Here is a 25,039-nt window from a genome sequence, read left to right as displayed (position 1 = left end):
TAACACACCATCATGGAGTCAGCAGGAGCAACGGCGGCACCCAAGTCCCTCGAGGAAAGGATCAGCAATCAAGACACCATGATCCAGCAACTTGGGGTCGCCATGAACGAGTTGTCCAACACGCTGCGCCGTTTGGTTACGGGCGAGGTGCCCACATCTTCGCACACCTTACCATCACCATCGGCCAGTCCTCCTCTCCCAGTACCGGAACCCAGCGGCATTCGGCTCTCGCTACCGAGGGCATATGATGGTACCGCAGCCGGATGTCAGGGATTCCTCCTGCAGGTTTAACTCTACCTGGCCACCATACACCCGGCGCCCTCGGGATACGAGAGCGTCTCCGCCCTCATCTCCTGTCTCTCCGGCAAGGCGTTGGAGTGGGCTAACGCCGAATGGAGGGGAATAGACGCCGCTACCATCACCTACGCGGAGTTCTCCCGCCGCTTCAGGGCAGTGTTCGATCATCCACCTGAGGGGAAGGCGGCGGGGGAGCGTCTGTTCCACCTCCGACAGGGGAAGAGGAGTGCCCAGGAGTTCGCCCTGGAGTTCCGGACGCTAGCGGCAGATGCGGGATGGAATGAGAGGGCATTCATCGACCATTATCGATGCAGCCTACGAGAGGACGTTCGTCGTGAGCTGGCCTGCAGGGACACAAACCTCACCTTCGACCAGTTGGTGAACATGTCCATCCGTCTCGACACCCTGCTGGCTACACGCGGACGTCCCGAATGGGGGTCGTCCATTCCATCCTCCAGCACCGCCGAGCCGATTCCCATGGAGCTCGGGGGTGCAGGCGCTAGGGAGAGGAGGAGAGAGAACCCGAGGGGGGCCGTCCCCTGCACCAACTGTGGCCGTGGAGGGCACACTGCGGCTAGGTTTTGGGGAGGGTCTCCTGGGAGAGGGGACAACAGGTCACGCACTGGGGAGCCATTTCAGGTGAGTAGATGCCCCACTTACCCAGAGCTCTCTGTTGGACACCTGTGTATACCTGTGAGATTTCCACAGGTGGCACCTCATTCCCAGCATAAGGCGCTAGTAGATTCAGGCGCAGCTGGGAATTTTATTGATCGTGTATTTTGTTCCAGGGTAGGAATTCCCCTTCGGCCGGTGGAACCCCCTTTCCCAGTTCATGCTCTAGACAGCCGGCCGCTGGGGTCGGGGTTGATTAGAGAAGTCACAGCGCCACTGAAGATGATTACGCAGGAGGGTCATGAGGAGATCATTCAGTTTTATCTGATCGACTCTCCTGCGTATCCCGTGGTGCTGGGGCTTCCCTGGTTAAGCACCCATGATCCTACCATTGCGTGGCAACAGAGGGCTCTTATGGAATGGTCTGCCCAGTGTGTAGGGAGATGTCTAGGTGTTTCCATAGGGGCAACATCGGTGGAGAGTCCGAACCAGGTGTCCGCAATGCACATTCCCCCTGAATATGATGATTTAGCACTGGTTTTCAGCAAAACTAGGGCAACACGGTTGCCACCTCATAGACAGGGGGATTGTGCGATAAATCTCCAAACAGGAGCGGCACTTCCGCGGAGCCGTGTGTATCCCCTGTCTCAAGAGGAGACCGCGGCTATGGAGACTTACATAGCCGAGTCCTTGGAACAGGGATACATACGGTCCTTCACTTCCCCGGTTTCCTCGAGTTTCTTCTTTGTGAAGAAGAAGGACGGGGGTTTGCGCCCGTGTATTGATTATCGTAGTATCAATCAGATCACGGTTAAGTACAGTTATCCTCTTCCTCTGATTGCGACTATGACAGAATCATTACGCGGAGCACGGTTCTTCACAAAGTTGGATCTCAGGAGCGCGTACAATCTGGTGCGCATTAGGGAGGGAGGTGAATGGAAAACAGCATTCAGCACCACCTCGGGTCATTACGAATATCTCTTCATGCCATACGGGTTAATGAATGCTCCTTCAGTCTTTCAATCCTTTGTGGACGAGATTTTCAGGGACATGCATGGGCAGGGTGTGGTAGTGTACATCGACGACATCCTAGTGTACTCTTCTACACGAGCCGAGCATGTAGCCCTGGTACGCAGAGTGTTGAAGAGGCTGTTGGAGCATGACTTGTATGTCAAGGCAGAGAAATGCTTGTTTTTCCAGGAGTCCATCTCCTTCTTGGGTTATCGATTGTCCGCATCTGGTGTGAAGATAGAGGTTGACCGCGTGTCGGCCGTGCGTAATTGGCAAACTCCAACCACTGTAAAAGAGGTGCAGCAGTTTTTGGGTTTTGCTAATTACTACCGGAGGTTTATCCGGGGTTTTGGACAGGTGGCAGCTCCCATTACGTCCCTGCTAAAGGGGGGTCCGGTGCGTTTGCAGTGGTCAGCTGAAGCGGACAGGGCATTCGTTAAACTGAAGAACCTGTTCACTTCGGCTCCGGTGCTGGCGCATCCGGATCCCGCTTTACCGTTCCAGGTGGAGGTGGACGCTTCAGAAGCCGGTATTGGGGCGGTTCTGTCGCAACGGTCCGGCACGCCACCTAAACTCCGCCCCTGTGCGTTCTATTCCAAGAAGCTCAGCCCGGCGGAGCGTAATTATGACGTAGGGGACAGGGAGTTGTTAGCTGTGGTTCAGGCCCTAAAGGTGTGGAGGCATTGGCTTGAGGGGGCTCAACACCCTTTCCTCATTCTGACTGACCACCGTAACCTGGAGTACATCCGGGCAGCTAGGAGACTAAACCCTTGTCAGGCTAGGTGGAACATGTTCCTAACCCGGTTCGTTTTTAAGATCACGTACATCCCAGGGTCCCAGAACGGTAAGGCAGACGCCCTGTCCCGGCGGTATGACACAGAGGAGAGGTCCATTGAGCCTACTCCCATACTGCCGGAGTCTTGTCTGGTGGCTCCGGTAGTGTGGGAGGTCGATACGGAGATCGAAAGGGCGTTACGTGCCGACCCTACTCCCCCCGAGTGTCCTGTGGGGCGGACGTACGTTCCGCTCGAGGTTCGTGACCGACTTATTTATTGGGCTCATACATCACCCTCCTCTGGACATCCAGGTATTGGCCGGACAGTGCACTGCCTTAGCGGGAAATACTGGTGGCCAACGTTAGCTAGGGATGTGAGAGTTTATGTCTCCTCCTGCTCGGTGTGCGCCCAGTGTAAGGCGCCTAGACACCTGCCCAGGGGAAAGTTACATCCCCTGCCCGTTCCGCAACGACCATGGTCCCACCTCTCGGTGGATTTTGTGACTGACCTTCCCCCCTCCCAGGGGAATACCACCATTTTGGTCGTTGTGGATCGGTTTTCCAAGGCCTGTCATCTCCTCCCAATGCCGGGTCTCCCTACTGCCCTACAGACCGCTGAGGCCCTATTTACCCATGTTTTCCGGCACTATGGGGTCCCCGAGGATATAGTGTCTGACCGAGGTCCCCAGTTCACCTCCAGAGTCTGGGGGGCTTTCATGGAACGCTTGGGGGTCTCGGTGAGTCTTACCTCGGGGTACCACCCAGAGAGCAATGGACAGGTTGAAAGAGTCAACCAGGATGTGGGTAGGTTTCTGAGGTCCTATTGCCAGGGCCGGCCGGAGGAGTGGTCAAGGTATATCCCCTGGGCAGAGATGGCCCAGAACTCTCTCCGCCACTCCTCCACCAATCTAACACCTTTCCAGTGTGTTTTAGGGTATCAGCCGGTTCTGGCACCATGGCACGAGAGCCAGATCGAGGCTCCTGCGGTGGATGAGTGGATTCGGCGCTCGGAGGAGACGTGGGACGCTGCACATGTCCATCTGCAGCGGGCCATCCGTCGACAGAAGGCGAGCGCCGATCGCCACCGCAGTGAGGGACCGGTATACGCACCGGGAGATCGAGTCTGGCTCTCGACTCGAAACCTGCCCCTCCGCCTGCCCTGCCGGAAGCTGGGTCGGCGGTTTGTGGGGCCCTTTAAAGTCCTGAGAAGATTGAACGAGGTGTGTTACAGGTTACAACTGCCTATTGATTATAAGAATATTAACCCCTCGTTCCATGTGTCTCTTCTCAGGCCGGTGGTAGCTGGTCCACTCCAAGAAGATGAGATAGGAGAGACCCCTCCGCCCCCATTGGACATCGAGGGGGCTCCGGCGTACAGGGTCCGGACCATCTTGGACTCGAGACGCCGGATGAGTGGTCTCCAGTATCTCGTGGAGTGGGAGGGGTACGGTCCGGAGGAACGGTGCTGGGTGCCTAGGAGGGACATCCTAGATCCATCCCTCCTGACTGAGTTCCACCGTGGTCATCCCACGCGCCCGGGTCCGCGTCCTCCTGGCCGTCCCCGAGGCCAGGGTCGGCGCACGGCTGGAGCCGCACGTCAAGGGGGGGGTACTGTCACGGAATCTGCCGAGGCTGCTCCTCCTCCTTGTTCGGGCAGGCTTCGGCGTTCGTCGTCCCCGGAGTACTAGCTGCCACCGTTGAATGTTTCGATGTTCGTTTGGTTTGGTCTGTCTGTTACACCTGTGTCCGTTTGGTCTTGATTATGTGCCTTATAAGTTTCCTGTGGTTGTGTTCGTTATTTGTGTGTTATTTTAGTTCCTGTCTGTTGGTGGTATCCTGTGCAGTACTCCGGCATTGTTAGTATTACGCACTGTGTTGCGTTGTCGTTTTTGCCTCCTCGTTAGAGGCACTTTATTTTGTACTGGTTGTGCATCTAGTAAAGTCCTGTTCGACTTAGCTTATGCGTCCTGCGTCTGACTCCTCTCCACGCACCCACACCAACACTGACACAATGGCTCAGTTCTCTGACTGCCCTGCGTGGTTTTTCAGTGGGCCCATATATACGAACATCATATTTACCATTCAAGTGTTTGCATTAATTAAAATACTAGTCTATCTTAGAAGACGTGTATTGACCTCTTTTTGTTCCTATACCAGATTTGAATTGACGCAACTTAACATTAGCTAGCTGCTGTGAGAATGTCATGTCATTGGAGGAGTGGGTGAGTCACTGACATATCGTTTTTCAGTGGCTACAGCTAGAGATGCAGCAGGTTAGCTAGCTATGCTGAAATTAAACGACTGTTATACACAGTTAGCATATCTCTTAGTTGTCAAATGTATTTGGCAGGCAGGCAAGTTCCCATTCAGTTGTCAAAACGTGGGTTGGGACAAGCATGCATTGGCAGGCAAGCTGCAGAAGGACGAGCAGGCTACTATTCCCCATCGTTTATCAGTGCAATTTTGACGGCCAATTAGTTGTAAAAGTTTGAGGGTTTATCTAGTGTTCCCTCGTTAGATTTTAGCTCAACTCCTCGCTCTGGCTAGCATTAGTAGTTGATCTTGTTGTTGATGTGCATAGGCAACTGAGGGAGAGAGACTACCTTTTCATGGTTGTTTGAGCAATAAGACGGTGAAGTTCCCAAATGTAAGAGGACTCCTGTGGTATTTACATATTTGCAGAAATCCATTCAGGTCTATTTTGTGGCTTTTGGCGATGCGTTCTAATGATCTAAAGTCACGCTGTTGCTACTGCCTGTAAACACACAGTCCAGTTCAAAGTGAATAATGGCAGGGCTTATGTGTGGCAAATGGCTTGGGAGGATGGGAGTGGTGGTAAGCATTTGTTGGGTTCCCACCCATACGGGTGTGGAGGGTAATGAGAAGGCTGATGTGGTGGCTAAGAGTGCGTAGGATGTAGGAGAGAGGAAGTTGTGTGGAGTAGACTACGGTTTGGGTACACAGGTTTGAATGTCACGTTGTGGATGATAGGCAGACATGAAACAGTTCTGTGTGATGAGTGTTTAGTGGAGGAAACGGTGGAGCATGTATTGATATTTTGTGTACTGTATTACGTAGATAGGGAGAGATTGTGTGAAAGGGTTAGAGGCTGGACGGGGTTTGGGTGGTGTAGTGAGGGGGAGGGAAGTGGTGTCTAGGGCTCTATTTCACTTTCTTAGAGGAACAGGACTAATAAAGATAATTTAGTGAGGTAGGCCATGACTGGCTTCACACTCCAGTACAGTAGGTGGCGGTGAGTGCACCTTAAAAGTTGGATGCGATCTGCCAACCCAATCTCAAAGAAGAAGAAAATGATTTGCGGTTCCATGGCATTGTCACGCCAATTAAGTTATTTGATTTTGATAATGTGGTTTAACAACAATAGTTTTGATTTTCTCCTTTCAGACCAATAAATAAACGTGTCAGGATGAAGCTATCCCAGCTTATATGACGTCCCACTCTTTCTGAATTCACCCTACAACACGTTTCTAGCGGCCTTCTTCAGACACAGGTGTTAGGAGCATGCTTGATAGCTATTAGCACAAGGTAACACGTGCTGTAACCATTAGCGGTGCTTGGGTAAAATCACTGGGCAACCTCTGTCCAGTGAAATCCACAAAGCATATTGCATGTACAATAAGACAGTTACATGACCTAAAGCATGGTCAAGCAAGTTAATGTTTCCGACATTTTCGGACCACTAAACAACTAGTGATTTAGAACCACAGATAGTTACCGCAAGTCCAAAAGAAAATAGCAGCTGCCTCCACTATTCCAGCACCATTTCAAATCAAATCAAATCACATTTTATTTGTCACATATACATGTTTAGCAGATGTTATTGAGGGTGTAGTGAAATGCTTGTGCTTCTAGCTCCGACAGTGCAGTAATATCTAACAAGTAATATCTAACAATTTCACAACAAATACCCAATACACACAAATCTAGTAAGGAATGGAATTTAAGAATACAAATATGGACAAGCAATGACAGAGTGGCATGGACTAAGATACAGTAGAATATTATAGAATACATATGAGATGAGTAGTGCAAGATATGTAAACATTATTAAAATGACTAGTGTTCCATTTCTTTAAGTGGCCAGTGATTTCAATAGGCAGCAGCAGCCTCTAATGTGCTAGTGGTGGCTATTTAACAGTCTGATGGCCTTGAGATAGAAGCTGTTTTTCATTCTCTCGGTCCCAGCTTTGATGCACCTGTACTGACCTCGCCTTCTGGATGATAGCTGGGTGAACAGGCAGTGGCTCGGGTGGTTGATGTCCTTGATGATCGTTTTGCCTTCCTGTGACATCGGGTGCTGTAGGTGTCTTGGAGGGCAGGTAGTTTGCCCCGGTAATGCGTTCGGCAGACCGCACCACCCTCTGGAGAGCCCTGCGGTTGCGGGCAGTTCAGTTGCCGTACCAGGCGGTGATACAGCCCGACAGGATGCTTTCAACTTCAACATCATCAAATCACCTCTGCTTAGTTTAATACAGTGACAACTATATTAGCCACCAGAGGAAAACAACACAAGATGCAACAATTCAAGTTTTTCAGTCAATGATTTATGCTCTCAATACGATTTGATAGGAGTGATGCCAAATCCAAGCTGGCATCCCTTGACACTTTTTTTTTTGGTGCACCAGGACCATTCACAGTTGAGCTCGCTCAGTTTAGCTCAAAGCTTTTTTTGTCAAGGGAGGCAACGCTCGCTGGCTTACCTTGCCTTCAATGCTACTGGCGGCAACAATGTCATACTCGTTTGGACCAGACAGCATCAGATAGATGGCCTACACGTAGAGAGACAGAGGGCGCTGTTTCGCTTGCTCGGATGCTTTCTCGTGTGAGATACATTCTTGCAAATTGATGGAAAATTAGAGACGATAGATGCATCATTTTATGTTTATATATATTTTTTCTTGGTCAATTTTGTGGGGAAGCCTGGCTTCCCTTGGAATCCATGAATACACGCCACTGGTTGTAACATGTAGGTATGGCCATGTGGGAACACTAACTAAAGGCGTGTAGTATTTTAACCTTACGTTTTTTGAAAATTATTTATCGCCGATATGAAAGGTAGCCCACATTCCTTATGATTCCAAACCGTACCGCAAGCGCGTGTTTGTGTTCAGACCGAGCTCCGGAGCTCTTAACAAAAGTCCCCGGGAAGAAGATACCTTCGGCAATATAGACCCAAAAGGTAGTTGTCGTCTATGAATGGGGTAGGAATGATACAGGTATGCTATTATTGCCCTGCAGGCGGTACAATAAAGTAAACAGCCCTGGGTAGCGCTCAAAGTGCACACAGGTCTCCCCAGCAGCAAATGAACGATCATTTAAAGTAGGCTAACCAGGAAACATGGTGACAGTTGGCATCGGGCAATACATCACTTTATTTTACTGCTGGTCAGGGTGTTTTTGTGCTATTCCAGTCCAAAGACCAGGTTTGACAAGACGTTTCGGGAATGAGTGAAACTTTCTAGGATCCAATCCATGATGTGAAATTCGTTCTAACCGAAGTGGAAAATAAACGCCAAAAGAGACCGCTTACATTTTATTTTTTATCACAAAATGGTTTAGTGTGATAAACCTGGGAGTATTCACAATGGAAATTCGAGGTAAGTGCTTGTGGTGTTGTCAGACTGTTTTCCCATGTTTTAATAAACCGCCGTCAGATTCAGATCCGGGGAAGGAGAAGCGAGAAATCGTGGTGATCAAAAACATTCATGCGGAGGAGCGCACCAACAGGGCTTTGCCACCAATACCCCTTGAGAAACCGGGATACGTTTACATCGCTCTCTACGATTATACCGCCCGAACCGTGGAGGACTTGAGTTTCAATGCTGGGGACAAGTTAGACGCTCTAGACAAAAGTGCTGGCGATTGGTGGTATGCAAATGCACTCACTGGAATTTCAGCTGACAAGAAGGGTTACATTCCAGCCAATTATGTGGCACCTGTGGAGAGCCTGGATGCGGAACCGTAAGTAGCCTACCTTCACCATTTATATCAATTCAAAATTAAGTGCTGGATGAATTATTCTATTGAAGTAGTTGACATAGGCTACTGTATAGACTAGAACAGCACCAGGTCAGGTTTGAATAATGTTTCTGTGGCATCATTCAATGAGGTGAAGAACAGAATGGGCTACAGAAAATTACTTATTTAATAAATCTTCCATTTATAGGGTAGCCTATTAAAATTCAGTCTACATCCCTTAAAACCTTTACTTATTCTTGGGCTACTTGAGGCCAGAGTAAAGCATTAAAGACTCACACACACTTGAGGCATGTTCCAGAGCTGCTTTACCCCTGATCCCACTGATCACCTAACCATCATTTTAGAATGGGACACTAGCTATCTGACACTCTTCTGTTGTGCAGTTATGATTAACCATCATAACTGACCTGTTGGTATCCCTACACCACTGGACCATTCCAAGAAGATCTGGCAAATATTTGTATACATTCACAGTTTATGAGAATGAGCATGCTCTATATAGCCTTGGTGCATTCTGTTGTGTAATGTTTATTGTGCCAATCGAAAGATTAGCTAAATTCAGAGTTGCACATTGACTCAGTGTTGTGGAATATGATGAGTCACAATACTGTAAGTGCTTTATTTATTCCCTGCACTTCCTCATAACCTAGTCCTTGATGTGGCCTCAGATTTGAGTGACTGCTCTCTAACAAACACATGACACACGACTAACCAACAGTTGACATAGGCTACAGTAATGTCATTATTTTGTTTAGTTTAATGCATGCCAACTTTGGATATTGTGAACAGATTTAGTCAATAGGTAAATGCCACACTACCTAAGTGGTTGGTCAAACTAGTTAATGATTGTCAATGATGAGGAAGCACAATGGATTAGTTAATAATTATCCAGATCAGAGGAAAATATATCTGTAAAAACCAAGTGGTTCAACCCTAAAGAGATTCAATGTACATGTAAATTTTTTGTTTTGTTTTACAGTAGCTGTATTTACAGTTGAAGTCGGAAGTTTACATACACTTAGGTTGGAGTCATTAAAACTAGTTTTTCAACCACTCCAGAAATGTCTTGTTAACAAACTATGGTTTTGGCAAGTCGGTTAGGACATCTACTTTGTGCATGACACAAGTCATTTTTACAACAATTGTTTACAGACAGATTATTTCACTTATAATTCACTGTATCACAATTCCAGTGGGTCAGAAGTTTACATACACTAAGTTGACTGTGCCTTTAAACAGCTTGGAAAATTCCAGAAAATGATGTCATGGCTTTAGAAGCTTCTGATAGGCTAATTGACATCATTTGAGTCAATTGGAGGTGTACCTGTGGATGTATTTCAAGGCCTACCTTCACAAACTCAATGCCGCTTTGCTTGACATCATGGGAAAATCAAAAGAAATCAGCCAAGACCTCAGAAAAAAATGTGTAGACCTCCACAAGTCTGGTTCATCCTTGGGAGCAATTTCCAAATGCCTGAAGGTACCACGTTCATCTGTACAAACAATAGTACGTAAGTATAAACACCATGGGACCACGCAGCCGTCATACTGCTCAGGAAGGAGACACGTTCTGTCTCCTAGAGATGAACGTACTTTGGTGCGAAAAGTGCAAATCAATCCCAGAACAACAGCAAAGGACCTTGTGAAGATGCTGGAGGAAACGGGTACAAAAGTATCTATATCCACAGTAAAACGAGTCCTATATCGACATAACCTGAAAGGCCACTCAGCAAGGAAGAAGCCACTGCTCCAAAACCGCCATAAAAAAGCCAGACTACGGTTTGCAACTGCACATGGGGACAAATATCTTACTTTTTGGAGAAATGTTCTCTGGTCTGATGAAACAAAAACAGAACTGTTTGGCCATGATGACCATCGTTATGTTTGGAGGAAAAAGGGGGCTGCTTGCAAGCCGAAGAACACCATCCCAACCGTGAAGCACGGGGGTGGCAGAATCATGCTGTGGGGGTGCTTTGCTGCAGGAGGGACTGGTGCACTTCAGAAAATAGATGGCATCATGAGGAAGGAAAATTATGTGGATATATTGAAGCAACATCTCAAGACATCAGTCAGGAAGTTAAAGCTTGGTCGCAAATGGGTCTTCCAAATGGACAATGACCCCAAGCATACTTCCAAAGTCGTGGCAAAATGGCTTAAGGACAACAAAGTCAAGGTATTGGAGTGGCCATCACAAAGCCCTGACCTCCATCCTATAGAACATTTGTGGGCAGAATTGAAAAAGCGTGTGCAAGCAAGGAGGCCAACAAACCTGACTCCGTTACACCAACTCTGTCAGGAGGAATGGGCCAAAATTCACCCAACTTATTGTGGGAAGCTTGTGGAAGGCTACCCAAAACGTTTGACCCAAGTTAAACAATTTAAAGGCAATGCTACCAAATACTAATTGAGTGTATGTAAACTTCTGACCCACTGGAAATGTGATGAAAGAAATAAAAGCTGAAATAAATCACTCTCTACTATTATTCTGACATTTCACATTCTTAAAATAAAGTGGTTATCCTAACTGACCTAAGACGGGGAATTTTTACTAGGATTAAATGTCAGGAATTGTGAAAAACTGAGTTTAAATGTATTTGGCTAAGGTGTATGTAAACATCCGACTTCAACTGTACATATTGACAACCTTTTGTAGCGTCAACACACACACAAGTGCACTGGCTATATATAGAAAGAAACTGGTTAAGCAAGGCAATTGCACTTGGCATGACATGACGGAGAGTAAAACTTAACTTTGACAACCAAACAGACCTGGGTTTCTTGGTCAAAAGTAATGTCGGGGTAATGGTTTGAAATAATGGAACAGGTACCATTCATAAATGAGCTGTTCAAGAATAATGGAAATATTTAATCTTATCATATCCTATGAAAAACAACTAACCACACCTTTTTCAATGCCATTGAGACATACAATTAAAAGTAAAGGGTTTCATATGTAATGAGGGGTCCATCTTCTGAACAAAGTCAGTAATATTATCTTGGGTGTGACTCAAGAGTATTGTCCTGGTGATCATCCCCTGAAACTGGTTTTAGTTAAGCTGCAGTCCTAGTTTTTGCCTTTAACAAAACACTGTCTGTGGGAACCTTGAGAGGGTTTTGTCTTGGTAATCAGGACTTGTTTCACGGTCTCATAGTGTACATAACCTGATTTAACTTGATTAGTGGATGGATATAGTAGAGTATAGTATCAATCATATTGATCTGTTTGATGTATTGGTAAAAACCCTAAGCTAGGCAAACACCTTAATGTACCTACCCACCAACTCAATATCACTGTGCAGTGCAAGTGAATATCTATGATGATGCTGGTGTTGACAGTTGTTTCCTCCTGTTCTGCTATACAGATGGTACTTTGCGGACACCAAGAGACTGGATGCTGAGAAGCTGCTTCTGTCTGAGGGGAACCAGCATGGAGCCTTCCTCATCAGACACTGTGAGAGTCAGAAAGGAGAGCTCTCACTCTCAGGTAAATCTCAGCGTCATGTTCTTGAACTTGTTGCATCTGCAAGAGACTAAAGCTCAGATCTGTATCCCACCAAATATGTACTCTCACAGTATGCTCACATTACTGGTAACAGGTTTTGAATTACTTTGTGATGTTTGACACATTTTGTGACTTCGCTTTATTGTTCAGGATTGTATTTTGTGGTTTTATTGTTCGATCAATCTATTTCCTTGTGCTCCCGGTATGAGGAGGGAACTCGATGCACAAAGAACACAAGTTGTTTCTTCATTCCTGAACAATCCCCACTTTGCTCTGGGTAAATCACAGTCTCCCATAGTGCACTGAAATGTTTGAAGGTTCAAGGTCATAAAATTAAACAAATAGGGAGACCTCTCTTCTTATAAAGAGACTGTGATAACATCACTTAAGGCCACATGATTCTGGCTGGCCATTTCTGTCGGAAGGAAAAAGTCCCTTGCTTATACATTTACAGTGGTCGATTAACTTAGTCACGACAGATGCAATAATCTCATAGTAACATGATTACAGGAAAGTTCAACGGTGTTGCTATCTGCCTATGTATTGTTCATGTTTATAATAGTACATTAGTCATAGTAGTCACAAACCAAAGTTGGGTCACCTGCTACTGTCCTCCCTTCCACTGTTTTCTTTCTCTTTCTGTGGTGTGGTGGTCAAAGCAAAAGTGTGAAAACAGTCTGGAAAACGTATCTCGCTCCCCCCTCCCCCCCTGACGGTTATAATATAATAATAATATAATATACCATTTAGCAGACGCTTTTATCCAAAGCGACTTACAGTCATGCGTGCATACATTTTTGTGTATGGGTGGTCCCGGGGCTCGAACCCACTACCCTGGCGTTACAAGCGCCGTGCTCTACCAGCTGAGTTTACTGACACTTACCCATGAGCCCCCTCTCTTCCCATTTTACAAAACATTTTCTGTAACCAGCCTTCTCACCCACTGGACACCGACACCGACACCGGACATCCATGGATGTTGAAAAGTAGTTGAAATTTGGTCAGTCCAAATCTGAACCAATCATAAGTGTCTGTTTTTCAACTTTCGGCAGCACAGTACAGAAAAGTAGAGTATAGGTCAGTACAGTAGAGTTTAGTACAAGAGTAGAGTACAGTATAATTTACTGAACTGTACTTTACTGGACTATACTCTATTGTACTGTACTCTATTGTACCTTACTGTACTCTACTATGCTATACTGTGATGTCCAAACTTGTGAAAGATAGACGTCTATGATTGGTACAGATTTGTTCCGGTCCAGACCAACCAAATTTGGTCTTGTTTGAGCTCATTAGAATAATAGCCAGTGTTTAGAATAATACCCAAACATGCAAAAGAGGATATTACATTTTTCTACCTTTGTGTCCTCGGGGTTACATCACCATGGAAGAGAATTCATAATGATGCATTTCTGTTTAGTACAGATCAGGGACCCACGATTTCATTATGTTAGCGGGTGTTAATCCACTTCACTTACTGTAGTTAAATAACCAAAAAGAACCCATAGCTTTTTTTTTTTTTTTTGTGTGTCATGTCATAACTGACACCCCATTCTTTCTGCAGACATTTTTGAATCTTAATTCGGAGTAGATATTTAAGAGTTTTTGGAAAACGTGGTCACGTAGAAAAAACTGAGGGAGATTTTCCTGTCATTCTGTTACCAAAATTTACATCTGCGCTGTTCTTCGAGTAAATACGTTTTTGTTAACTTTTCAGTAAAAATTGTTAAAAGTAGTCCTTGTGCATAGAGTTGTATGGTTTGTTTAACTTGGAAATCAATATTTTTTGTTTAGCATTGAGTCTGTGTCCTTCTGTTACCGTGGACTTGGCCTTATGTAATTTCTGAATGACAGATTTTAACATTTTTTACTCTTCGGCGCACATTTTCATGGCCATGGTTGATTTTACTGTCTTTATTCACACTTTTTTAGTATTGTGCCCTAATGCTTTGTATGTATCTTTCAGTACTGGACCAGTGCAAAGTGAAGCACTACAAAGTAAGGAAGCTGGACACTGGAGGCTACTACGTGGCAAGGTCGAAGAACTTCCTAACTCTGAGGGAGTTGGTGGAACATTACTCAAAACTGGAGGATGGGCTCTGTGTGCGGCTGCTTGAACCATGTAAAAAGGTATGGTGTTCCATTTACTTTCTTTATTAACTATCATGTGATTGCGATAAAGCAGATTTGTTTAGTGGCCCTTTTGATCTGAATTCATGTACACACACTTTATGGAACAAATGTGCCTGGCAAATTTGCTAAAGATTATCCAGATCACAGAAACCCTGTTCAAATATTGGGCCTAATGCATTAGCCTGATAATGTTCCATGTCAACCATGTATAGCACCATTAACCGCTCACAAAGGACAATAGAACAACAGTCATGTGGTTTTCCTGAACAGTAGAGAGGACAGTGTGTCAGGTTCTACTTTGGGCCAGTTCCTCTGTCTCGGCTGATGCTGTATCTCTCTCCTGTCAGATGGAGGTGCCTCAGACCCATGGTCTGTCCTACAACACTGCCGACCATTGGGAGATTGACCGGACGTCTGTGAAACTGCTGAATAAACTGGGCGCTGGGCAATTTGGAGAAGTTTATGAAGGCCTCTGGAACGACACCACTGCAGTAGCAGTGAAGACCCTCAAACCTGGTAAATAGCCTGTTCCACACAAACACAGGATTCAAACCCATAAAATCACTTTATTTTCAAATCCTTGATTTTGTTATATGTATCTACTTAAAGGTCCAATGCAGCCGTTTTTATCTCAATATCAAATAATTTCTGGTTAACAATTAAGTACTGTATATACACTGGAGAAAAAAATATACGCAACATGTAATGTGTTGGTCCCATGTTTCATGAGCTGAAATTAAAAATCACAGAAATTTACCATACGCACAAAAAGCTTATTTCTCCATTTTCTTTTCACAAATTTGTTTACATCCTTTTTAGTGAGCATTTCTCCTTTGCCAAGATAATCCATCCACCTGACAAGTGTGGCATATCAAGAAGCTGATTAAACAGCATGATCATTACACAGGTGCACCTTGTGCTGGGGACAATAAACGGGCACTCTAAAATGTGCAGTTTTGTCACACAACACAATGCCACAGATGTCTCAAGTTTTGAGGGAGCATGCCATTGGCATGCTGACTGCAGGAATGTCCACCTGAGCTTTTGTCAGAAAATTGAATGTTAATTTCTCTACCAATGTCGTTTTAGAGAATTTGGCAGTACGTCCAACTGGCCTCACAACCGCAGACCACGTGTATGGAGTCGTGTGGACGAGTGGTTTGCTGATGTCAACGTTGTGAAAAGAGTGGAATGGGCAAGCATTTTATCGATGACAATTTGAATGCAGAGATACCGTGACGAGATCCTGAGGCCCATTGTCGTGCCATTCATCCGCCGCCATCACCTCATGTTTCAGCATGATAATGCACGCCCCCATGTCGCAAGGATCTGTACACAATTCCTGGAAGCAGAAAATGTCCCAGTTTTTCCATTGCCTGCATGCTCACCAGACATGTCACCCATTGAGCATGTTTGGGATGCTTTGGACCGACGTGTATGATAGCATGTTCCAGTTCCCGTCAATATCCAGCAACTTCACACAGCCATTGCAGAGGAGTGGGACAACATTCCACAGGCCACAATCAACAGCATGAACAGCATGATCAACTCTATGTGAAGGAGATGTCACGCTGCATGAGGCAAATGGTGGTCACACCAGATACTGAACCCTACCTTTTTCTCCCCAATTTTGTGATATCCAATTGCGATCTTGTCTCATCGCTGCAACTCCCCAATGGGCTCGGCCAAGGTCGAGTCATGCGTCCTCCGAAACATGACCTGTCAAACCGCGCTTCTTAACTCCCGCCTGCTTAACATGGTCCTCTGTAGCTCAATTGGTAGAGCATGGCGCTTGTAACGCCAGGGTAGTGGGTTCGATCCCCGGGACCACCCATACGTTAAAACATTTTTTTTATGCAAGCATGACTGTAAGTCGCTTTGGATAAAAGCATCTGCTAAATGGCATATTATTATTATTATTATTATTATTATTAACCCGGAAGCCAGCCGCATCAATGTGTTGGAGGAAACACAGTACAACTGGCGCCCGGCCCGCCACAAGGAGTCGCTAGAGCACGATGAGCCAAGTAAAGCCCCCCCGGCCAAACCCTCCCCTAATCCAGATGACGCTGGGCCAATTGTGCGCCGCACTATGGGAGTCCCAGTCACGGCCGGTTGTGACACAGCCTGGGATTGAACCCGGGTCTGTAGTGACCCCTCAAGCACTGCGATGCAGTGCCTTAGACCGTTGCGCCACTCGGGAGGCCGCCCCTACATTTTTTAAAGGTATCTGTGACCAACAGATGCATATCTGTATTCTCAGTCATGTGAAATCCATAGATTAGGGCCTAATTTATTTATTTCAATTGACTGATTTCCTTATAATCTTTGAAATTGTTGCGTTTATATTTTTGTTCAGTATATAAAACACAATCACGTTTTTGACTGCACTGGACATTTAAAAAATGTCTACGTCACAGTGCAGGTTGGATTGAATTCCAGATAGTGTTAGAGTTCAATACAACGTATACATGTTCTTGTTATTATCTTGTTATCCTAGGCACCATGGACGTAAAGGACTTCCTACAGGAGGCCCAGATCATGAAGAAACTGCGGCACCCCAAACTGATCCAGCTCTACGCTGTGTGTACTGTGGAGGAACCCATCTACATCATCACAGAGCTCATGAAAAACGGCAGTCTGTTGGAGTACCTCCAAAGTAAGAACACACTAGTGTATTGCATTATAACCTACCTACTTACAATACCACTGCACTTTCCTCAATGGACCAGACCCTGGATGTTGTCGGACGTGTAGATTAGAACACCACCTCAACAATGTGCCAACTGTAACAAGAGTTGAAATACAGTACAGACGTTTCTTTAACTTATGTAACAGAGTGAAGTGAAAGTTTGGCAACAACCAAAAAAAGCTACAGTTTTGCTCCCTCTTCACTTTATGTATAGGTGTGATACAGTTGCCTCTACAAACTATGCAAAATGCATCATACGTGCCAGGCTTCTGTATTTTGAAAGTTACATGCAGTGCATTCGGAAAGTGTCCAGACCCCTTCCCTTTTTCCACATTTTGTTATGTTACAGCCTTATTCTAAAATGAATTAAATAAAACAATGTCCTCATCAATCTTCACACAATACCCCATAATGACAAAGTGAAATAACAAAACAATTGTGCAAATGTATTCCAAATAAAAACAGAAATAAGTATTCAGACTCTTTGTTATAAGACTCGAAATTGAGCTCAGGTGCATCCTTGAGATATTTCTACAACTTGATTGGAGTCCACCTGTAGTAAATTAAATTGATTGGACATTATTTGGAAAGGCACACACCTGTCTATATAAGGTCCCACAGTTGACAGTGCATGTAAGAGCAAAAACCAAGCCATTAGGTTGAAGGAACTGTCCGTAGAGCTCAGAGACAGGATTGTGTTGAGGCACAAAACATTTCTGCAGCACTCCACCAATCAGGCCTTTATGGTAGAGTGGCAAGACTGAAGCCACTCCTCAGTAAAAGGCACATGACAGCCTGCTTAGAGTTTGCCAAAAGACATCTAAAGGACTCTCAGACCATGAGAAACAAGATTCTCTGGTCTGATGAAACCAAGATTGAACTCTTTGGCCTGAATGCCAAGTGTCACATCTGGAGGAAACCTGGCACCATCCCTACGGTGAAGCATGGTGGTGGCAGCATCATGCTGTGGGAATGTTTTTCAGATCGAGGGAAAGATGAACGGAGCAAAGTACAGAGAGATCCTTGATGAAAACCTGCTCCAGAGCGCTCAGTACCTCAGACACCTTCCAACAGGTCAACGACCCTAAGCACACAGCCAAGACAACGCAGGAGTGGCTTCGGGACAAGTCTCTGAATGTCCTTGAGTGGTCCAGTCAGAGCCCAGACTTGAACCCGATCAAACATCTCTGGAGAGACCTGAAAATAGCTGTGCAGTGACGCTCCCCATCCAACCTGACAGAGCTTCAGAGGATCTGCAAAGAATGGGAGAAACTCCCCAAATACAGGTGTGCCTAGCTTGTAGCGTCATACCCAAGAAGACTCAAGGCTGTAATCGCTGCCAAAGGTGCTTCAACAAAGTAATGAGTAAAGGGTCTGAATACTTAAGTAAATGTGATATTTCAATTTTTAATAAATTAGCTACATTTTCTAAAAACCTTTTTTTGCTTTGTCATTATGGGGTATTCTGTGTAGATTGATGACAAAATAAAACAATTTCATCAATTTAAGAATAAGGCTGTAACGTAACAAAATGTGGAAAAACTCAAGGGGTCTGAATACTTTCCGAATTCACTTTATTGTAAGAATATTAGAAGATAAATATACACCACAGAGGACTAGAGGTTAAGAGGGAATTAAAGATCAATGGAAATAGTTGTTTTGATTCATAGCTACATGTGGCAAGTTCTAATTGGTCCAAATGGTCTATACATTGAGCCTGAAACAAGATACTTGGGGGGTTGGCCATTGGCCCAATTTTATTGCAAGGAATTCTAATTGGTCAGCCACATGCTAGGCTTGAGGCTATAAACTACATCCTGTCTCTTTGTTCAGAGGAGAAACATTGAGAACAGGGAAGAATGAACATCTACCATCTACTTCACAGCATAACAACTATGATTTGTTCTCTTTGAATAAATTATATTTTTCTCCCCCTGATTTTCTTTGGGGTCTGTGTTATTGAAGAATAACATCAACTGCTAACAGTATCTTAAAAAATGTATTGCTGACATGCAAGACATTTTGGGACTATATCAACAATGGACTAATGAAACAAATAGCAAACGTTTTTGGGTGGAATTTTCCTTTAAGGGAGAAGGGATCAAAGTCTGACTGAAGGAGAGATCTTAATGTACAGTGGGGAAAAAAAGTATTTAGTCAGCCACCAATTGTGCAAGTTCTCCCACTTAAAAAGATGAGAGAGGCCTGTAATTTTCATCATAGGTACACGTCAACTATGACAGACAAATTGAGAAAAGAAAATCCAGAAAATCACATTGTAGGATTTTTTATGAATTTATTTGCAAATTATGGTGGAAAATAAGTATTTGGTCACCTACAAACAAGCAAGATTTCTGGCTCTCACAGACCTGTAACTTCTTCTTTAAGAGGCTCCTCTGTCCTCCACTCGTTACCTGTATTAATGGCACCTGTTTGAACTTGTTATCAGTATAAAAGACACCTGTCCACAACCTCAAACAGTCACACTCCAAACTCCACTATGGCCAAGACCAAAGAGCTGTCAAAGGACACCAGAAACAAAATTGTAGACCTGCACCAGGCTGGGAAGACTGAATCTGCAATAGGTAAGCAGCTTGGTTTGAAGAAATCAACTGTGGGAGCAATTATTAGGAAATGGAAGACATACAAGACCACTGATAATCTCCCTCGATCTGGGGCTCCACGCAAGATCTCACCCCGTGGGGTCAAAATGATCACAAGAACGGTGAGCAAAAATCCCAGAACCACACGGGGGGACCTAGTGAATGACCTGCAGAGAGCTGGGACCAAAGTAACAAAGCCTACCATCAGTAACACACTACGCCGCCAGGGACTCAAATCCTGCAGTGCCAGACGTGTCCCCCTGCTTAAGCCAGTACATGTCCAGGCCCGTCTGAAGTTTGCTAGAGTGCATTTGGATGATCCAGAAGAGGATTGGGAGAATGTCATATGGTCAGATGAAACCAAAATATAACTTTTTGGTAAAAACTCAACTCGTCGTGTTTGGAGGACAAAGAATGCTGAGTTGCATCCAAAGAACACCATACCTACTGTGAAGCATGGGGGCGGAAACATCATGCTTTGGGGCTGTTTTTCTGCAAAGGGACCAGGACGACTGATCCGTGTAAAGGAAAGAATGAATGGGGCCATGTATCGTGAGATTTTGAGTGAAAACCTCCTTCCATCAGCAAGGGCATTGAAGATGAAACGTGGCTGGGTCTTTCAGCATGACAATGATCCCAAACACACCGCCCGGGCAACGAAGGAGTAGCTTCGTAAGAAGCATTTCAAGGTCCTGGAGTGGCCTAGCCAGTCTCCAGATCTCAACCCCATAGAAAATCTTTGGAGGGAGTTGAAAGTCTGTGTTGCCCAGCGACAGCCCCAAAACATCACTGCTCTAGAGGAGATCTGCATGGAGGAATGGGCCAAAATACCAGCAACAGTGTGTGAAAACCTTGTGAAGACTTACAGACAAAACGTTTGACCTGTGTCATTGCCAACAAAGGGTATATAACAAAGTATTGAGAAACTTTTGTTATTGACCAAATACTTATTTTCCACCATAATTTGCAAATAAATTCATTAAAAATCCTACAATGTGATTTTCTGGATTTTTCTTTCTCATTTTGTCTGTCATAGTTGACGTGTACCTATGATGAAAATTACAGGCCTCTCTCATCTTTTTAAGTGGGAGAACTTGCACAATTGGTGGCTGACTAAATACTTTTTTTCCCCCACTGTACTTGATGTCAGGCTGACTGTCCTGAAAAAAAAAAATATATATATATATATATATATAATTATTTACTGCACAGCTCAAGTACAGAGGGATGATGTGGTTTAGGGAGTGGGCTGGAACAAACAACCTCCGGCTTTTATCCCAGAGCTGTTATGACCGCAATAGAACAGCATCATGGAATAACTGTTTAATTTCCTTTATGCCAACCAGATTAATATGACTCATCCTATGAATAATTTTGTGTGTGTACGTGTGTGTGTGTGTGTGTGTGTGTGTGTGTGCTCGCTCGCAGCTTGCTCGCATGTGTGTGAACATAATTAAATGTGTCAATGACCATAGAACCATGTATGGCTGACGTGCTATGCCATGGACTAGCAACACGTGTAAAATGGGAAGGAGATCATCCAAGCAACCTGTATTGTACCATCTTTCTTTTTTAGCTATGCTACACCACAAAATGCTTACCTTTTTTAAGCATGATTGTGATTATAATGGTATTCAACACTATTGCTACGTAATCACGTGCATTTCATCATTGCTCTAAATGAGTATATTGAATTTCATCTACAGTGCTTTCAGAAAGTATTCAGACCCCTTGACTTTTTCTACATTTTGTTATGTTACAGCCTTATTTTTAAATGGATTAAATTAATAGATATCTTCATCAATCTACACACAATACCCCATAATGACAAAGCGAAAACAGGTATTTAGAAATTTTTGCAAATTTATAAAAAATGAAAAACAGACTCTTTGCTATGAGACTTGAAATTGAGTTCAGGTGCATCCTGTTTCCATTGATCATCCTTGAGATGTTTCTACAACTTGATTGGAGTCCACCTGTGGTAAATTCAATTGATTGGACATGATTTGGAAAGGCACACACCTGTCTATATAAGGTCCCACAGTTGACAGTGCATGTCAGAGCAAAAACGCCATGAGGTCGAAGGAATTGTCCGTAGAGCTCTGAGACAGGATTGTGTCGATGCACAGATCTGGGGAAGGGTACCAACAAATGTCTGCAGCATTGAAGGTCCCCAAGAACACAGTGGCCTCCATCATTCTTAAATGGAAGAAGTTTGGAACCACCAAGACTCTTCCTAGAGCTTGCCGCCCGGCCAAACTGAGCAATCGGGTGAGAAGGGCCTTGGTCAGGGAGGTGACCAAGAACCCGATGGTCACTCTGAAAGAGCTCCAGAGTTCCTCTGTGGAGATGGGAGAACCTTCCAGAAGGACAACCATCTCTGCAGCACTCCACCAATCAGGTCTTTATGGTAGAGTGGCCAGACGGAAGCCACTCCTTAGTAAAAGGCACATGACAGCCCACTTGGCGTTTGCCAAAAGGCACCTAAAGACTCTCAGACCATGAGAAACAAGATTCGCTGGTCTGATGAAACCAAGATTGAACTCCTTGGCCTGAATGCCAAGTGTCAAATCTGGAGGAAACCTGGCACCATCCCTACGGTGAAGCATGGTGGTGGCAACATCATGCTGTGGGGATGTCTTTCAATGGCAGGGACTGGGAGACTAGTCAGGATCGAGGGAAAGATGAACGGAGCAAAGTACAGAGAGATCCTTGATGACAACCTGCTCAGGATCTCAGACTGAGGCGAAGGTTCACCTTCCAACAGGACAACGACCCTAAGCACACAGCCAAGACAACGCAGGAGTGGCTTTGGGACAAGTCTCTGAATGTCCTTGAGTGGCCCAGCCAGAGCCCGGACATGAACCCAATCGAACATTTTCAGGAGAGACCTGAAAATAGCTGTGCAGCGACGCTCCCCATCCAACCTGACAGCTTGAGAGGATCTGCAGAGAAGAATGGGAGAAACTCCCCAAATACAGGTGTGCCAAGCCTGTAGCGTCATACCCAAGAAGACTCAAGGCTGTAATTGCTGGCAAAGTTGCTTCAACAAAGTACTAAGTAAAGGGTCTGAATACTTATGTAAATGTGATATTTGTTGTTATTCTTTATACATTTGCATAAATAAACTGTTTTTGCTTTATAATTATGGGGTATTGTGTGTAGATTGATGAGGGGGGAAAAAACGATGTAATCAATTTTAGAATAAGGCTGTAACGTAACAATGTGGAAAAAGTCAAGGGGTCTGAATACTTTCTGAATGCTCTGTATATTTAAGATGATCTGATGTTGTCGACTCCCTGGTGACTGCCAGCACTCCTTGAGTTTTACTCCCCATGAGAGATGCTGTGCCATAGTGTGAAATATGCAGTGTCATTGCCTGTTAGAGTGATGGTCACCTCATGGAGCGGCCATGTGAAATTGATGTTGGTTGCCCCGAGACCGCTATATTTCACTAGATGCCCTTATACACTGGCTCAAATTCAGACATTCAGCCATTACTAGCAATTTTTTGGGGGGGGAACTCTAAACTTCAGAAACTTTTACAAGGAATCGCATAGTCATACTTTGCATGCAGACTGTTATTCTGAAAATTGTACTATAACATTTTACTTAAGCACTCATTAGAATGAAATATCAGTTCTCTCACCATGGTACTTTATTTCTCTCCTCCTCCACAGAGGACAAGGGTACGGAGCTGGTCATCTCAGACCAGCTAGAGATGGCGGCCCAGGTGGCTGCTGGGATGGCTTACCTGGAGCTGCAGAACTACATCCACAGAGACCTGGCGGCCCGGAACGTTCTGGTGGGAGAGAACAACATTTGCAAGGTGGCTGACTTTGGCCTCGCCAGAGTCTTCATGGTGGGTATCTCTTTATCTTTTTGTAAGAAAAACAAGAAAAGAGGATATAGTTGGGACTGTTTGTCAAAATTTCTGCGCCAAGGCCTTTATCAAGACCAGTCTCCATTTCTCTTTCTAAGACATGAAATCAAACTGTTAGAGGCCCACTAAAATTATTTATTCTGCTCTTTAAAGTATTGAGGAGTCAGATTTGATTCCTGTTGTTTTCTGGTGTTTTAGATGGAGAATGAGAACGTGTACGAAGCTAAAGAGGGCACTAAGTTCCCTGTGAAATGGACCGCCCCGGAGGCCATCCACAGCAGCAAGTTCACCATCAAGTCTGACGTGTGGTCTTTCGGCATTCTGCTATATGAGATCATGACCTTCGGCGGAATGCCCTATCCAAGTAAGACTTTTACATGCATGTTTAATGTATTACTCTATAGAAAATAAAGCTGGTGTAATCAGTCAGTGTTAATCCTGTTATTTAATACCGTGGAATGTTTGAGTGTATAATAATGTAAGCAGGCGGGGTAGGAATATTGTATGAGTAGCATGCCCTACAGTCAACAGTTAAAAATACACCTGGCACACAAGGGAACATTCATAGTTTATCCACACTAAACGCACAGCAGCAGGTTAGATTGTGTTACTGTGTGAGATCAAAACTATAATCCCCTCTGTTATTGTTCCAGCCATGACCAACTACCAGGTGGTCCAGCGTCTGCCCACAGGCTACAGGATGCCCAACCCACCACGCTGTCCCATGATGATGTATGAGATCATGTCTGACTGCTGGAAGGAGAATGAGATGGACAGACCCACCTTCGAGACCCTACAGTGGAAGCTAGAGGACTTCTTTGACCTGGATGTGACCTCCTACGATGACGGCAACCGTTACCAGTAGTGTACTATATAGAGGGATCAATTATGCTCTGCTCATGGGTCAGCAGAGGAAAGTACGGTATGTCCACTCTGCCACAAGTAATATAATCAAATACCAAAGATAAATGCAATTTTATACTCCCAACAGTTTGTATCTAGCATACCGGTAGCATTGCTTTTAGCATAGTTGAACTGCCCTCTCCCTGATCACATTATGGTTGAATATCTATTTATTAGGATTATATTATGTGGTCGAACATGTGGGACCATAAACGGTTTGATCAGAAAAGTTTGTGGAGGTTTTATTTGGCTGCTCATGTATTGTCATTAAAGAAAGTCCAACATGACTATGACGGGTAATCCTCTGTTGTAACTGTAGTTTGTGAGACTCCCACTAGTTTTTGTTTGTCAACTTATTGCACTTTTAAATGGGTGATACTGAGACTGAAATCTCAGATCCAGCTAAACTCACTAGATGCTCTTGACGAAGTCACAAACCCAGTCCATGGCCCGTTTGGGCTTGCACAACAACAGCTGTTCTCCGGTAAGCCTGATGGATCTAGATTGGCGAACTAGTTCTGCATTCACTCCGCATAGAAGGCCTTCTTCCACTGCTTGGCTGCCAAGTATTCATCAGGGGTATTTTGTTTGTTTTACTTTATCCACTCTAAAGCATGGTGAGAGAGGG

General features: G+C 44.8%; 1 protein-coding gene across 1 annotated transcript; it reads left to right on the top strand.

Moving 5' to 3' along the window:
* Nucleotides 1–8,052: 8,052 nt before the first annotated feature.
* LOC311106583 (tyrosine-protein kinase FRK-like) lies at nucleotides 8,053–24,681 on the top strand. The gene is made up of 8 exons (XM_084148965.1): nucleotides 8,053–8,677; nucleotides 12,058–12,179; nucleotides 14,164–14,327; nucleotides 14,678–14,846; nucleotides 16,831–16,989; nucleotides 23,306–23,487; nucleotides 23,707–23,872; nucleotides 24,162–24,681. Exons 1-8 carry the CDS (start codon nucleotides 8,301–8,303, stop codon nucleotides 24,371–24,373), a joined length of 1,551 nt encoding a protein of 516 aa, XP_084005091.1. The 5' UTR covers nucleotides 8,053–8,300; the 3' UTR covers nucleotides 24,374–24,681.
* The last annotated feature ends 358 nt before the right edge of the window (nucleotides 24,682–25,039 follow it).

This window comes from Coregonus lavaretus (assembly GCF_964263955.1).
Source record: "Coregonus lavaretus genome assembly, chromosome: 31".
Taxonomy (NCBI): Eukaryota; Metazoa; Chordata; class Actinopteri; order Salmoniformes; family Salmonidae; genus Coregonus; species Coregonus lavaretus.
Note: the sequence above shows the minus strand (reverse complement) of the source record. Positions and strands in the feature narration are given on the sequence as shown.

What these genes read in the sequence shown, in the direction of transcription:
- LOC311106583 (XM_084148965.1), top strand. Translation starts at nt 8,301, where the DNA reads ATGGAAATTCGAGGTAAGTGCTTGTGGTGTTGTCAGACTGTTTTCCCA. An exon ending in AGGAGAGCTCTCACTCTCAG is followed by an intron (nt 12,180 to 14,163) that starts GTAAATCTCAGC and finishes TGTATCTTTCAG; the next exon opens with TACTGGACCAGTGCAAAGTG. An exon ending in GCCTCGCCAGAGTCTTCATG is followed by an intron (nt 23,488 to 23,706) that starts GTGGGTATCTCT and finishes CTGGTGTTTTAG; the next exon opens with ATGGAGAATGAGAACGTGTA.